Raw genomic sequence first — 16,580 nt, 5'->3', positions numbered from 1 at the left:
ACGACTCTGGGGAGCCAGCAGACAGAAAACAGAACGTCTTGTGATCTACTTTTGTTACTGGCTAAATGGCTAGCCAGTCTTTTTGAGTCTGAAGGACATTTAAACATGTTTTCGTATCAATGTTATCTGGAAGCATAATGTGCTATTTTCTCCTGATTGTCCTATGTCATTAAAGGGGGTATAACAGGTATTTTGCTATAACATAGAACGGATACATTTTACCAAAAGCATGTTTGGTGCCTAAAAGGCTTATGTGTTTCATCCTAGAGATTGTTCAACTGTGCAGTAGAAACATGCTGTGGACACTTATGAGGAAGACTCTGGTTTGTCTCAAAAAAACATAAAATGTGTTGAATTCTTAGAATCACCCTGTCCGGACCGGCATCAGCCTGCCCACTGTGAGTATCCCTATAAATGACAGAACTTGCTAACAGATGTGAGATCAAGTTTCTGCGAGGTGCGGCCACGCCCACGGGAACTCTTCGGAAAGCAAACACCTACTGATGAGAACCTATCCTCAGCTCTACTGTCACAAGAGACTTGGCTTCATCCCATCCTAGCAGAACCCCACTGAGGCAACCTCGACATACAAGTAAATGATCCTGTTACATTCTTCCTTACCTCAAAGTGGTGTAGCGTGTGTGTAAAAGTGGTGGAAGTTATTAAGAATCGTAAGGCCCACACCAGATGCGGACATTCTAGCCCATTGGTTGGTGGAACTCTCTACACCCTCTGCTGTGCTCCCTGCTCACCCACAGCTGTGTGGCTTTGCATGACACCAACTACGTCATCAAGTTTGATGACGACATCGTACGGTTGTAGGCCTGATAACCAACAACGATGAGTCGGCCTATAGGGAGGAGGTACGTGAACTGGCATTGTAGTGGCAGGACAACAACCTCTCTCTCAGCATCAGCAAAACAAGTTAGTTGTTGACTTCAGGAAGCAGAGGAGGGAACATGCCCCAATCCACATCAACAGGACTGCAGTAGAGATAGTATGCAGTTTTACAGTGCCTTCAGAAAGTATTCATACCCCTTGACTTATTACACATTTTGTTGTGTTACAGTGTTTTATTTTTCCTTTATTTAACTAGGCAAGCCAGTTAAGAACAAATTCTTATTTTCAATGACGGCCTTTATTTCAGGGCCAGAACAACAGATTTTTACCTTGTCAGCTCAGGGATTCGATCTTGCAACCTTTCGGTTACTAGTCCAACGCACTAACCATTAGGCTACCTGCCGCCCCCATTCATTAAACATATATTTTTTGCCCCATCTACACACAATACCCCATAATGACATAGTGTAAACATGTTTACATGTAAACAACGTGGTCCCGTGTGGCTCAGTTGGTAGAGCATGGCGCTTGCAACGCCAGGGTTGTGGGTTCATTCCCCACGGGGGGACCAGGATGAATATGTATGAACTTTCCAATTTGTAAGTCGCTCTGGATAAGAGCGTCTGCTAAATGACATAAATGTAAATGTAATGTTTTTAGACATTTTAGTAAATTTATTGAAAAAGACCCATGAGTCAATACTTTGTAGAATCACCTTTGACAGCGATTACAGCTGTGAGTCTTTCTGGGTAAGTCACTAAGAGCTTTCCACACCTGGATTGTGCAACATTTGCTATAATTATTTTCAAAATTCTTCAAACTCTGTCAAATTGATTGTTGATCATTGCTACGCAACCATTTTCAGGTCTTGCCATAGATTTAGAACTATAACTCGGCCACTCCGGAACATTCACTGTCTTCTTGGTATTGTCCTGCTGAAAGGTGAATCCATCTCCCAGTGTCTGGTGGAAAGCAGACTGAACCAGGTTTTCCTCTAGGATTTTGCCTATGCTTAGCTCCATAGCATTTATTTTTTATCCTGAAAAACTCCCCAGTCCTTAACGATTACAAGCATACCCATAACATGATGTAGCCACCACTATGCTTGAAAATATGGAGAGTGGTATTCAGTAATGTGTTGTATTGGATTTGCCCCAAACATAACACTTTGTATTCAGGACAAAAAGTTAATTGCTTTGCCACATTTTTTTCAGTATTACTTTTAGTGCCTTACTGCAAACAGGATGCATGCTTTGGAATATTTTTATTCTGTACAGGCTTTCTTCTTTTCACTCTGTCAATTATAGGTTAGCATTGTGGAGTAACTACAATGTTGTTGATCCATCCTCCGTTTTCTCCTATCATGACCATTAAACTGTGTAACTGTTTTAATGTCACCATTGCATTGGCCTTATGGTGAAATCCCTGAGTGGTTTCCTTCCTATCCGGCAACTGAGTGAGGAAGGACGCCTCTATCTTTGTAGTGACTGTGTGTACTTATACACCTTTCAAAGTGTAATTAATAACTTCACCATGCTCAAAGAGATATTCAATGTCTTTTAAAAAAACGTTGGACCCATCTACCAATAGGTGCTCTTTGTGAGGCTTTAGAAAACCTCCCTGGTATTTGTGGTTGAAAATGTGTTTGAAATTCACTGCTCGACTGAGGAACCGTAAAGATAACTGTATGTGTGGGGTACAGAGATTACCTATTCATTCAAAAATAATGTTAATGTTAATCACTACTTATTGCACACAGAGTGAGTCCATGCAACACACACACACACACACACACACACACACACACACACACACACACACACACACACACACACACACACACACACACACACACACACACACACACACACACACACACACGCGCTGAGCAGAGTGGGAAGCCCACACACGTCATACGGTACATTTTTTCTCCTGAACTAATTTACGCTTACCATAACAAATGGGTTGAATACTTACTGGCTCAAGGCATTTTTGAAAAAGTAATTCCACTTTGACATTTTAGGGTTTTGTGTGTAGGCCAGTGCCCCCCCCTCCCCCAAAATCTAAATTGAATAGATTTTAAATTCAGGCTGTAGCACAACAAAATGTGGAAAAAGTCAAGGGGTGTGAATACTTTCTGAAGGCTCTGTAAGTTCCTCGGTGTCCACATCACAATAAGACCAACAACACCACCACTCTTGCCAGGAAGGAGCAACAGCATCTCTTGACGCAGCTGAAGAAATGTGGCATGCCACCCCGGGTCCTCTTCAAATACTACTCCTGCACCATCGAGAGCGTCCTGACCGGTTGCATCCCGGCCTGCTATGGGATTTGCTCCGTTCAGAACCGCAAGGCCCTCCAGCGGGTGGTGAAGTCGGCCCAGTACATCACTGGGTCCGTGTTCCCACCTATCCAGGACGGTGCCTGAGGAAGTCCTGCAGCATCACCATGGACCCCACACACCCTAGCCACAAGATGTTCACCGTTTCTATCTACAAGCCATCAGACTTCTGAACTGAACTGACTACCTGCACTGACTCTCCGCACCTATGTACACACCCACACAGACATACACACATACACATATACCTTCATACTACACACACATCACAATGGCTGCTAGCACACTCTTATTTACTATTGCTAATACTGCACAATTGAAACACTGTGTAAATATTGTACTATAAATTGTGCTTTCCTGTATTATACTAATGCTAAAATGTTTATTCTATTCTATTGATCCATTTACTTTGTTTGTAATATTTTATTATTTATTACTGTTGTTGCATTGTCAAGAAGGAACCTGCAAGTAAGCATACCATGTGTATACTGTACATACGACTAATACAACTTAAACTTGAAGTCATGCAGGGGAGATGGAATATGGGATAATATACCCACGTATGGATGAGGGTAGTAGTATACTAAGGGTTAGGGTAAGTGTGTGTGTGTGTGTGTGTGTGTGTGTGTGTGTGTGTGTGTGTGTGTGTGTGTGTGTGTGTGTGTGTGTGTGTGTGTGTGTGTGTGTGTGTGTGTGTGTGTGTGTGTGTGTGTGTGTGTGTGTGTGTGTGTGTGTGTGTGTGTGTGCGTGCGTGCGTGCGCGTGTGACTGACCTGTGCATCAATGACCTTCTGTTTGGAGTCGACCACAGCCTGCATATCACTATGGTCTTTCTTCAGCTCCTCTTCCACAGACATTAGCCTGGACACACACACGTACACAGCAAGACATGACGCACACACACTGTGTTAGAGGGACAGTAGCGACACAAACAGAAGGACGCACACAGTGTAAGAACCAAGGTATGTGGATACAGTGCAGGAGCGTGCGTAAGGAGCGTGCTACTCTTGACACACAGGGGTCTGCTAGTGCTTTAAAGGTGTATGCCGGACTGCACGCCGCACATCCTGTAATGGAGTTATTGGAAGGAGGTTATCTTGGGCCCGCTGGTCTGCTATGTATTTAAGAGGTGTGTGTAGGAGTGTAGCTTCTAATTGAGTTTGTGAGGTGTGTGTGTCTCGGGCACTGGTCTGCTAGGCATTTAGACATCAGGATAACACTTTTCACTTTAATTGAGTTTGTGAAATGTCAGTATATTGAGTTTTGTGAGATGTGTGTGTGTATTGAGTAATGTGAGGTGTGTGTGTGTGAGTTGTGTGCTTGTGTGAGTGTGTGTGTGTGTGTAGGCTCTAACAGCAGAGTGCAGTGTGATAAGGATCTGACGGGAACAGGGAAGCGTTGTGTCTCCTGACATCACAGACCAGCAGATAACATCAGGAACACACAGCAGATAACATCCCCCATCTCTCTCTCTCGCTCTCTCTCCTTCCCTTTTATTCCGCGCTACCACAGTCCGCTTCACTTTGTCACAGGTGACCGGTTTAATACTCGTCGCCGCATCCTTTATCAGAAGGTCGGCTTGGACCTCTCGAAATTCCCGTAGATCACTTTCTCCCTTTTTTTGTTTCCAAATCTCTGCTGCACAAAGCTTCTAACATATCTCACTTCTCTGCTAAAGCATAGAAATACGAGGCATGAAACCCACTCACAGGGATGGTTAACTCTTGAGGTCCCTTGTGTCTCTACAAACCTAGGTAAAATCAGCCTTTAGTTTGACCTTTTTGTCTCGTACGACACACACCCTCCCCCTCTCTCTCGGCGTGTCCTCGCTCTCTCTTACCACACGTTCACGCTCTCTTTCTACACCTCCGACGTTATCGCCATCCCTCCACTCTACCTCTCCTTCTTTACATTGACCGGGCTGTCGGGAAAGGGTCTGATCCCCCACGCCAGACGTACCTGCTGATGATACCCTTCATCTGGAGGTCCTTGTCGTCCTGCTGTCGCCTCAGGCGTTCCTCAGACTCCTCCAGCCGTGCCTGGTACTCCATCAGAACCTTCGGACCTCCGTCATCCTGGCCCTTCAGACGAGCCTCGTACTCCTCCAGCTTCTGGACCGACACACGCAGCTTCTCCTGGAGGACCACGATCTCCTGCTGGTACTGGAGAGAAAGAGAGAGAGACAGGGTTAGAGGAAGAGTCAGAGTCACCAGCAATACAGCCACCTGCTATTACAGACAGGAGAGAGCGAGAGAGTCCGAATTTGTATTATTATCATCATCATCATCAACAGTGCCAGCCCAATAATTGTTTCAAATGGTGCAGACCCATACTAGCCCATTCAATTGTCCTGTTATTTCTAGGTTAAAGAGGGCATTAACCGTCAACATTATCACCACTGTCAAAGTCCTCCTCATCAAAGTGGTCCTCCGGTAGACCATGACAGGTGTATCACCTAATTGTCACACAATTTCTGCATCTCGTTATTTTTTTGTCCACCTGGTTTCAAGTTTTAAATGGTCAAATACTGAAGGGAAACTGAAACTAGGCAGGATTATAAAAAGGGCTGAAAGTGTGGAAGACGATACGTACCCATTAGCCAACACTCATAGTAAAACTTCAAACTTTTCTAAGCCACCAGTATTCCTGGGAGGGATACGTTTCCATTCCTTCCATGTCTCAAATCCCACCAGCACTTGCCTTTGATCCCTAACCTCTAAACCTGGGCCTGTGAGGACTTAAGCTGAGCACTGTTCCAGAAGAAAGAGGGAGAAGGAAGAGAGGGAATAGACGGAGGGATGAGAGGGAGAAGACGGACCTGTGAACGGTGCTGGAGAGGAGAGAGTTTGTGCTGGCTGGGAGAAACGAGGAGCAGAAGCAAATCCCTTTAAGAAAACACATCCTGGATCCTGCAGCTGCATTTAAGGGTACGCACTAAACAATAATGGTTCTAAATAGTACCAGATAGGGGTTCTAAATGGAACCTATATGGTGGTATAAAGAACCCTTCCCTAAGGATCTATAAAGCACCCAAAAAGGGTTCCGCTATGGTTCCAACCCACAATTCTTTATAGATCCCTTTGAAGAACCACAGGGTTTTCTATCAGCCATATTGTTAAAATTCCATAGGTGTTATTATTGTGTTAATTGACAAGTTGAATCAAGTGTGCCACCTTTGAAACAGCTGGGTGTCCCTGAGGAGAGAATTGAGAACACCTGACTGATTTAGTCAACCAGTCTCAATTGATACAAGGCCATCCTGGAGTGTTTCACAAGACAGCTTCACTGGTCATAGTCTTATATAACATGTAACGGCATAAAAACACATTACATAAACAGGAATGACACTCTCACTCACGGTTGCACAAAAAGAGCGGTAGGCAAACCACACCCCAAAATATTATAGTGAGCCACCTACCCTACATTTTAATATTCACTAAAAGAGCAAAGAACTATTTTGTGAACTGTAAAGAACCATTGGAGAACTCAAAGGGTTATTTGAGTCATTCTGGTTCCACATAGAACCATCCCCTTGAGGAACCCAGATTTTTTTGTGTGTAGTTTTAAAACGTCCTCTGAAGGTTCCCATCAAAGCTGGAGTTAATTATTGATTGTGCATTGGTTAGGCACGCTCCATCTTCCTCAACGTTTGATAGAGCTGTAATGATCATGTATGAATCATGTGCAGCCGAGGTGTGAGTGTGACAGCCAGTCAAAGCATGAGGAGCTGAGAGCCAATGAGATGTGCTGGTGGGATGAGAAGCAAGTGAATAAGCAGAAGGAAGCATAAACACACACACACACACACACACACACACACACACACACACACACACACACACACACACACACACACACACACACACACACACACACACACACACACACACACACACACACACACACACACACACACACACACACACACACAATTAAAAAAGAGAATACCTTAAAGTTGAAATCCTTTGACCATTCAGAGAATTGTTATTAGAGATGCTGGGTTACTGTGAGTGATTGTAAGTTGTAAGGGGGAAAAGTTAAGGGTAGGACGGAGGTCCTGGCATTGGGAGTTGAGGGGAGTAGAGAGAGTACTGGTTACAGGGAGTGATAGTGTTTACAGTTGAGGGTTAGGCGGAAAGGTAGAAGATGGGTGCTGAGGAGGGGGGGGGGGGGGGAGTGGGTAGTTATGGAGGTAAAAGGGAGGCTGAGAGGGGGTTAAGGTTGGTTTGGGAGTTGGACGTTACCTTCTCGGCCTGAGTGAGATCCTCTCTGTTTCTGAACTCGGGGTCCATCCCCTCATGGTCTACATACTGCACATTCATATTCAACAGCCAGGCAGCCGTACGGTCCAGCGCATTGGGGTTCATTGGGGAGGGGGCCTAGTGGAACCAACACAACACACACACATGAGCTGAGTCGAGTGGGACGCCCACACACGTCATACGGTACACACACACCGGCATACGGTGCACACACACCGACATACAGATTACATACACACCGGAATAAGCATGAAATGCACACGGAACGTGACGAACACATAATGTGATCACTAGAGCAGAGTGTCGTGTGTGTGTGTGTGTGTGTGTGTGTGTGTGTGTGTGTGTGTGTGTGTGTGTGTGTGTGTGTGTGTGTGTGTGTGTGTGTGTGTGTGTGTGTGTGTGTGTGTGTGTGTGTGTGTGTGTGTGTGTGTGTGGTATGTGTGAGAGTGTATGTGTGTGTGTTTGAGTGTGAGATAGAGAGCGAGTGTGTGTGTGTGCGTGTATGAGTGAGAGAGAGTGTGTGTGTGTGTGTCATTAAATGTGTCAGTTATGGTGACTGACAGTTGGTCAGAGGGAGATGGAGCTTTTGGACTGTGAAGGGAGTGAAAGAAGAGTAGGATCGTTTCACAGACAAAGTCCAAAATACTCTTTGGAACTGAAACAGTGAATATATTTACTTGACTCTCAGATATGGTGAACTGAATGAATTGAAATGTATTAGCTCAAACCTCACACTGTCATTTCATTGTCATTGGACACTTCTCAGAACAATACCAAGGTCAAGACAGACAAGAGATTTCTACTGAATATATAACGTTAGGTAGTCTGTTAGTTAGCGACATATTCACGTGATGTTCGGCGACATGCACAACAGCTTATCATCATTTCTGGACATCATTCTAAAATGGACTGAGACAGGATCATTTCGTAAACTCAGAACCTAGCCAGGTTTGATTACAACTGTGTTACACGGATTAGAACTATAGTTGCAATCTTCTCAGTATATAAGCACCGAGCTCTATTAAAAATACATGCATCTCCAGACAGAGCTGAAAACCAGTCAGTGCAGCCAGACAGCGACTCAATCAAGCAATTGATTTCCTTCTCAATGTCTCGCTCTAATCCTCCTGCCATGTCTCTCTAATGGAATTCAGAGAGGAAGGAAGGAAGAAGACATTCAAAACAACATGCTTAACTAATCCCCGAGGGCGCGCATGGTGTCCGTCTGGTTTCCATTACGACCCCATTAACCCTCGACCCTCGGGCTACACCAATCAGTCAATCACTAAGCCGGGCCAATCACTCCCTAAGGGAGAGCAGGGTATTGCGGGAAACTGGGAATGTAAATGTCCTTTCTGTCACCTTGAGGCCAGAGATCCCCCGGGGGGGGAAACCATCGAACAGCCAGTCTGGTCCTGCTGACTATGAGGTCATCTTTAACAGCCCAAGGATGCCAGCAGATCAATTATACACTAGAACAACTCCCAGACCCAACAGCGAGAGACACACAGCCACACACACACAGCCACACACAGCCACACACAGCCACACACACACACACACACACACACACACACACACACACACACACACACACACACACACACACACACACACACACACACACACACACACACACACACACACACACACACACATAACCGAGCGCAAGATTTGAGTAAGCGTGCGTGTGACCTGCTACCAACCCACCAACCCCCAAAAAACGACTAACTAATAAACTAACTAGCCTGTCTATCTCGATGCGTCAGTACGAAAGCGGGAAACAATAGACCGGTGCCTGCATCCATCACTCTACCTGTGATCCCGTGCTATTAGACGTCCACGTGTAAGCGGTGCAGAGACGTCGAGCGCGGCATTCACGGCCATTACAAAGCATAATGGGATGAAGTGGTATTAATGGAAGCTTTCCGTGACACTGCGTCATTTGTTCATTTAAAGCCTTATTTAGCCTGAGAACTCATTGAGGAACACATTATCTGGTTTCAAAGCTGATACGGTACGAACCCTGGAAGCCAATTTTGAAGTTACCAACATGACTGCCAGCCAAGAACCACGCTGTAACAGCTATCCCATACACAGTCATTTGAACAAGCGTACGTTGCCTGACCTGTTTGTGCTGGGCTCTCTGCTTGGTCTCGGGGCTGTCTCCTTTTGATGACGACGACTGTTGCCGTAGCCGCGCACCACTGCCGGGCCAGTCGGGCGATGATGACATCATGCTGCCGCTGGAGGGGCGCGGGTAGGGCCCGCTGTTGAGCAGGTTGGGCGGCGTGCGGCCCCTGGTGACGGTGGTCTGCGGAGGGGGCTGGTCTATCCTGCGCTGGGGGCCGGCGTTGTTTTGTCTGGGCATGGTGGGCTGGGCCTCTGTGAGTGACAGCTGCCTCCGCGTGCCTACAAACTCCCCCGAACGACGTGCATACTCCTCCCCGCTACTCCCCCCACCTCCTCCTCCTCCTCCGTGGTTCAGGAAGGTGTTGTGCTTCCCTCCTCCTCCCAGCCCGTCCTCGTTGTTGCTATGGGAACTGTGGGAGCTGTGGCACTCGGAGCCTGAGTCGGCCATGCCTCGCGGCGACACTGGCAGCCCTACCGCCATCTGGTAGACGGGGTTCTGGAAGGACAGGGGGGCTAGAAGCTGTGCCGGCCTGCCTGGGGCGCTCTCCGACCCAGGGGTGGTGGGGATCTGGACAGGCCTCCTCAGTGTAGGACCTCCAATGATGTTACCCTGGGGGGTCCGGGCCGACCACACTCCCCCAGGAACGATGCCCTCTCCCAGTCCGTCTGAGGGGCCGCTCTCTAAGATGCGGGGGTCCTGGAGGTCCACCATGGACAGGCTTTTGCTGCCGTTGGCAATGCCCAGCTCGGGTTCATTGGACTCGGAGTAGCTAGAGCTGCGGGCCGGAGAGGGGTGGATCCCAGAATTCCTGGTGACGAAGAATAGGTCCTTGTTCTCCGGGGTCGGGGAGGGTAACCTGGTGAAGTCCACCAACCTGAGAAAGGAGAGAGGGGGGTTGAGGGGAGGAGGAGCAAGAGGTAAAAAGGAGGAATGACAAAGATAGAGAGAGAGGTTTTGACTATTCTGTAAAACAGTTGTACACTGCTGTATCTATTGACCCTTACAGACATGAAAAATGACCAGTCAAACCCTTCAGCCCACACATGAGAAACAGTTAACTTTTTATGGCTGCAGGGGCAGTATTGAGTAGCTTGGATGAAAAGGTGCCCATTGTAAATGGCCAGCTCCTCAGTCAGTTGCTAATATATGCATATTATTATTAGTATTGGATAGAAAACACTCTAAAGTTTCCAAAACTGTCAACATATTGTCTGTGAGTAAAACAGAACTGATATTGCAGGCGAAACCCTGAGGAAAATCCAAACAGGAAGTGGCTTCTATTTTGAAAACTCCATGTTCCATAGCCTCCCTTTGCTGGATTTAAAGGGATATGAACCAGATTCCTTTTCCTATCGCTTCCTCAAAGTGTCAACAGTCTTCAGACATAGTTTCAGGCTTTTATTTTGAAAAATGAGCCAGAACGATAACATCTCGTCAAGTGGTCACATGAGTTTTGCTCGCGCAACAGAGTTTGGACAGCCATTGTTTTCCCCTCTCCTACTGTGAAAGACATTTGCGGTTGATATATTATCGATTATATATTTTAAAAAGAACCTGAGGATTGATTATAAAAAACGTTTGACATGTTTCTGTGGACATTATGGAAACTATTTGGAATTTTCGTCTGCGTTGTCGTGACCGCTCTTTCCTGTGGATTTCTGAACATAACGCGCCAAACAAACGGAGGTATTTTGGATATAAAAATAATCTTTATGGAACAAAAGGAACATTTGTTGTCTAACTGGGAGTCTCGTGAGTGAACACATCCGAAGATTATCAAAGGTAAATGATTCATTTGATTGCTTTTCTGATTTTCGTGACCGAGCTACTTGATGCTAAGTGTACTTAATGTTTTGTCGAGCGATCGATAAACTTACACAAACACTTGGATTGCTTTCGCTGTAAAGCATAATTTCAAAATCTGACACGACAGGTGGATTAACAAAAGGCTAAGCTGTGTTTTGCTATATTGCACTTGTGATTTCATGAATATAAATATTTTTAGTAATATTTATTGAATGTAGCGCTATGCTATTCAGCGGTTGTTGATGACACTTATCCCGTTAACGGGATTGCAGCCATAACAGGTTTTAAGTGTGAAATCTCAATGAACACTCACCCTACACAACAGGACACATGGTATATAAACAGCAAACCAGCAGCAGGTGAGGATGTGAGTCATAGGGAGAAGTTAAGTGATCCACACTCATTCTCTCTCCCCCCCTCCCCTCCTCCTCCTCTCTTTTCCTCCACCACCCAGTCAGGAGCTTTATTGTCTGGAGACGATTACCTTGACAGCCACGATTTATGTCCCCATAATCTCTCTCTCTCACTTTCTCTCTCTCTGCTGCTTTCTCTCTCTCCTCTCTCTATATCCATCTCCCTCCCTCCCTCTCTGTGTGAATGGGATGTAATTAAGAAAGACTGCTAGAATGCTAGGCTTGTTCACTCCAGCCTCCATAAATCTGACTGGGGTTACAGGTTCTCTGCCAGCCTGATAAGGAGGGAATGGAGGGGACAGAACAGGGATTGTGACTGGGTCGACACACCATAGTGTGGTCTGATAAGGGGAGGGGGGGGGGGGGGGGCGACAACGACGACAGTGGCTAATTATACCGATTGATCCTGGACCAGTGTTGAACACAATAGACAACAATGACCTTCATCTAACCCTAACCCTAACCTTCACCTAACAAAGAAATGAACTTACAAGAGATCTTCATTATCATTCTTCATTGTTGATCTTCATTAGAGATCTTCATTACCTTTCATCTCACGTCAAATTTGAAGAGCAAACCTTGACCACCTTAACCATCCTTACCCATACCCATACCGTTTCCTTGTTTTGTTTGTTCTCCCTAACCTTTACCCTACCCTCACCCTGTCCTTACCCTGAGAGGTCATTGTCGATGACCATCTTCTGCAGGCCGGTGGAGATGCTGCAGCCTGCCCCGGCGTTGGGCGGCGACCCCGTACGGTCAGAGGGGGACGGAGCGGTCATGGTCATGGTCATACTGGACGGGTTGGTCAGCGCTGTGTTCACCTCCCGGAGGATCCTGGGTAGAGGCCCCAGTTTGGAGGCGGAGGTCTGAGGGGCAAAAGGTTAAAAGTCAGAGATGGGCTCAGGGGTGAGGGTAGCGCAGTATAAAAGTTGAGGCCTTTAAGCGCAGATCTAAGATCCACTTCCACCTCCTGCAATCCTAATAACTAATTAGGGCGGTGGGGTGCGGAAGACATTAGACTGACAAGACTGACATTAGATCAGTGTCTAGGCTTGGGGGCAAACTTCCTCCTACTTAGGCTCACTCTGTATTAATGGTATTCTTCACGGTCTTCTACTCCACTACATGAATCCATTTTAAGCATTCATGTGGTGCCGTTGCAACTTTTATAGGCACTAACTGAAACCTTGGATCGCAGACGAGACCGCAACTATTTTCCTCCAAAATGTCCGTCCCCGTGTCTGTATCAGTCAGTCAGCTGCTAGATGGCGTATTATTTTTCCAATTACAGGGTGCTAATCTTCCTCTAATTATCCCCTTCAGTTTGAATAATGAATCAGAGCCGGGGAGGACTTGATGTCGAACGGAGACAGACGGGAGTTTTTTCTTTCATAAAAGGAAGTTTGTTGTTCTCTGTGAGGATCGGATGGAGCGCACACATACAAATGGAGTCTATGGGTTTTGCCCCCAATGTACCTAGTAATTACCACGCTGGGATGGCTCTCCATACGGAACCATGGCTTATGCACTAGGTGTCCCAGCAAATCCATTTGCAAGTCAGAGCATACCAATAGTGCACTCTCATTGACAGAGAGTGATAGCAGTAGTTGTATTACATAAGCAATAGTGTGCTGTACACATTGTTGAATGCTGTTAGGTAAACGTGCTAATGCACCCTGTACATCATGAAATACTGAAGGGTAGTGATAATACACTAGATCATTTTTAAGTATGTACTTTCAAAGGACGTATTTAATTAGGGCCAGAGGTTTTTCCTGACTACATGACCTGACCAGAGGAAAGGTCTGGGGCCTAGTTGTATAGGCTTTCACCAGGGCTCAGAGTTGTTCTTGGCCAATTCTGATCATGAAAATCCACTTATAGCTGGGGCCTTGAGTGGTCAGGACAAACTCCCGTCTCCTTTCAATTCTTGAAAAACGATATACAGACGTAAGTGTATATGAACGAATGACAAAATGTCCCCTTGTATTCATTGTTGTCCTCCCCCCTGGTTGTCAGCGCTACCTGGTCCATGGTAGAGACGACCTCTGACAGCAGGTTGTGCAGGGTGGACAGCTCCCGTCCCAGGTCGATGTAACCTTCGAATCCTGCTGTGTTAGAGATGGTCTCCGGGTTAGAGATCTCCAGCAGGAAGCGCTGCATGTTGGTCCACTCATGCTCCAGGAACTGGTTCATAAAGGACATGTACTCCTCCTTACTGCCAAACCTGGGATGGAGGGAGAAAAAAAGAAAGAGAAAGAGAGAGAGGAGGGGGAGAGTGAGTGCCTGCGTATAGATAACAAGCTCTCTCTCTCTCTGCACACACACAAACACAGTAAAAACAGACAACGTCAACACACACACCATCAACACACACTCACTTGGTGAAGTTGGCCAGGTTCTGAGTAACCTTGGCGATGAGCGTGAGTGTACGTGCGGTGCGGTCGTCAGGGTACTCCTGCATCAGGTTGAAGAGCGACGGTGACATAACGGCCGGACACAGGAAGCGCAGGAACAGAGACGCACTGATCAGACGCTCGCTGATGTCCGGTCGGCCCCGGCTACTGCACTCCTGTCGCCACGACGCAAACACCTCCTTCAGTTCCCGTGGAAACACACTGCCAGGGAGGGGGAAGTATCAACAACGTTAGGGAGGAGATACGACAGTGTACTGTTACCTGTGCTACAGTGGTTCCTAAAATGTCATGAGAGATACATGGTAGTGTATTGTGGCTGGTGTCCCAGTAGTTACCAGTAGGAGTTGATGATCTTGCAGAAGGCCAGCTCGCAGCACATCTTCAGGTTGCTCTGGTGCTCCTGCAGGTCATTGGACGAACACTTGGACGGGTCCACCTCACAGTTCTCATCTGACTCATACAGCGCCTTGATAAACTCACCTATAACACGGGGAGAGAGAGACAGTCAGACACTGACATTCAGTCAGTATGGAGAGTCAACAGGGTTGGAGAGGGAGACAGGTGAGTAATGAGACACAAACATTCAATAATTCAGACACAAACATTCATTAATTCAGACACAAACATTCATTAATTCAGACACAAACATTCATTAATTCAGACACAAACATTCAATAATTCAGACACAAACATTCATTAATTCAGACACAAACCTTCATTAATTCAGTCACAAACATTCATTCATTCAGTAAACAGTTTGTTGCTGGGGGTAGTTATAATGATTGACCACCAGGGGGCTGTTTTTGCTATTGACCGCTGCAATTTTTTTATTAAAGTGACACTGAATCGCTGAAAGAATTAATTCAAAACATCACACCATAACAGCATACCATAAGCAAGACATCACTTCAGACCGTCACCAACTATCCAATGGCAACAAGATGTCAACCAACAATAAGAACCCTGAGTGAACCTGAGTGGAGACCCAGGTCATCCCAGGTAACACGACTGATGTTCATGCGCTCAATCTTAGTCAATGCACCAGACGACGTAACAACAAGACAGACAACATTAGGACAACGCTCCATCAACGTTCCACAAACACCCCACCCCCTCTCCCCCTTCCTGTCAACCTTGTCCTTCCCATGTGAAGGAGAACAAGAGAGTTAAAGTGAGGGAAGAGAGAGAGAGAGAGAGAGCGAGAGAGAGTAGGAGAGAGAGAGAGAGAGAGAGAGAGAGAGAGAGAGAGAGAGAGAGAGAGAGAGAGAGAGAGAGAGAGAGAGAGAGAGAGAGAGTGGATGTGGTAAGACTATAAAAAGAAGATCTCATCTGTAGTTTGACAGTGATAAGGTGTAATCATTTTCCCTGTACAGTTTGTCTGTCTCTCTCCCTACCCCTACTCCTGGTCATCCTTATGTCACCCCTGCATAGCAGACCAGAACCAGTCAATCTTTGGTAGCGATGAGTTGTTCCATTATTCACCTACGGTAAGCTTCAAAGCACATTAGCTCCAAGGAATACACACATGGGTGATTCACTGAGGCTCCAATATATGCTTAACACAACCCCAGAAATAAAGACACAGACAGACAGACAGACAGACAGACAGACAGACAGACAGACAGACAGACAGACAGACAGACAGACAGACAGACAGACAGACCTTTTAGATCTATACACAGAGAGGGAAATGAGAGACGGATGGAAAAAGAAAGAGCATTTGCCGGAGAGGACGTGTGCTTTTCTGCAGCTAAAACTGCTGCTGTGTAGGTTTCTAAATCAGGCTGGATGAGGTAAATACAGCAACATGCACCAGGCTTATCGCCGGGACCACAGCCAGACAATAACACAACACTGGACTAACCTTCTGGTAGGGAAAGGGAGAGTGAGATAGGGAAGGGGGGAAAAAAGAGAGAAAGTCCTGTGTACAGAGGGTTGGGCCTTCTCTGCCTTAAGACCTCCACTACAGCTCAATGACCTTTGACCTCTACTACAGCTCAGTAAGCTCTTTACTGTGAACTAACAAAAAATGTGGTATTTCATTACTTTAACAGAACATTTCCTAAAACTTAAAAGATGGATATATTTAATTTCAATTTTGGTAATTTTAAAGGAACGTTTCTCCGACTGGTTTGACATTGAGAATGTTGTCAAATATTTCGGGGGAATGTTAAGAAACATCGTTCCTCTGTGGGAGTTTCAGTACTTCAGCATAACGTTTCCTACAGGTTTCCTCGTGGTTCTACTTAAAGCCGTGTTCTCAAATTGTTCCGGAACGTTAAGAAAACTTTCAACAAAAACAACAAGGAAACTTTAGTAGCGTTCAGGGAACGTTCTAATAATATTATTTAAAAACATACATTTC

The 16,580-nt window shown here is 46.0% G+C and overlaps 1 protein-coding gene across 5 annotated transcripts in view; it reads right to left on the bottom strand.

Moving 5' to 3' along the window:
* LOC139552090 (disabled homolog 2-interacting protein-like) overlaps positions 1-16,580 on the bottom strand; it is a 222,111-nt gene that overhangs the window by 8,291 nt on the left and 197,240 nt on the right. For 4 of the 5 annotated variants that reach the window (XM_071363495.1, XM_071363493.1, XM_071363497.1 and 1 more), the window contains 8 exons: positions 14,551-14,695; positions 14,180-14,416; positions 13,824-14,025; positions 12,468-12,664; positions 9,571-10,450; positions 7,425-7,559; positions 5,140-5,342; positions 3,954-4,041 (listed from right to left, as the gene is read on the bottom strand). In XM_071363495.1, coding sequence (XP_071219596.1) covers positions 3,954-4,041; positions 5,140-5,342; positions 7,425-7,559; positions 9,571-10,450; positions 12,468-12,664; positions 13,824-14,025; positions 14,180-14,416; positions 14,551-14,695 — 2,087 coding nt within the window. The remainder of the gene's footprint in view (positions 1-3,953; positions 4,042-5,139; positions 5,343-7,424; positions 7,560-9,570; positions 10,451-12,467; positions 12,665-13,823; positions 14,026-14,179; positions 14,417-14,550; positions 14,696-16,580) is intronic. The other variant, XM_071363494.1, reaches the window with a different exon arrangement.

Source organism: Salvelinus alpinus, chromosome 24 (genome assembly GCF_045679555.1).
Source record: "Salvelinus alpinus chromosome 24, SLU_Salpinus.1, whole genome shotgun sequence".
Classification (NCBI taxonomy): Eukaryota; Metazoa; Chordata; class Actinopteri; order Salmoniformes; family Salmonidae; genus Salvelinus; species Salvelinus alpinus.
Note: the sequence above shows the minus strand (reverse complement) of the source record. Positions and strands in the feature narration are given on the sequence as shown.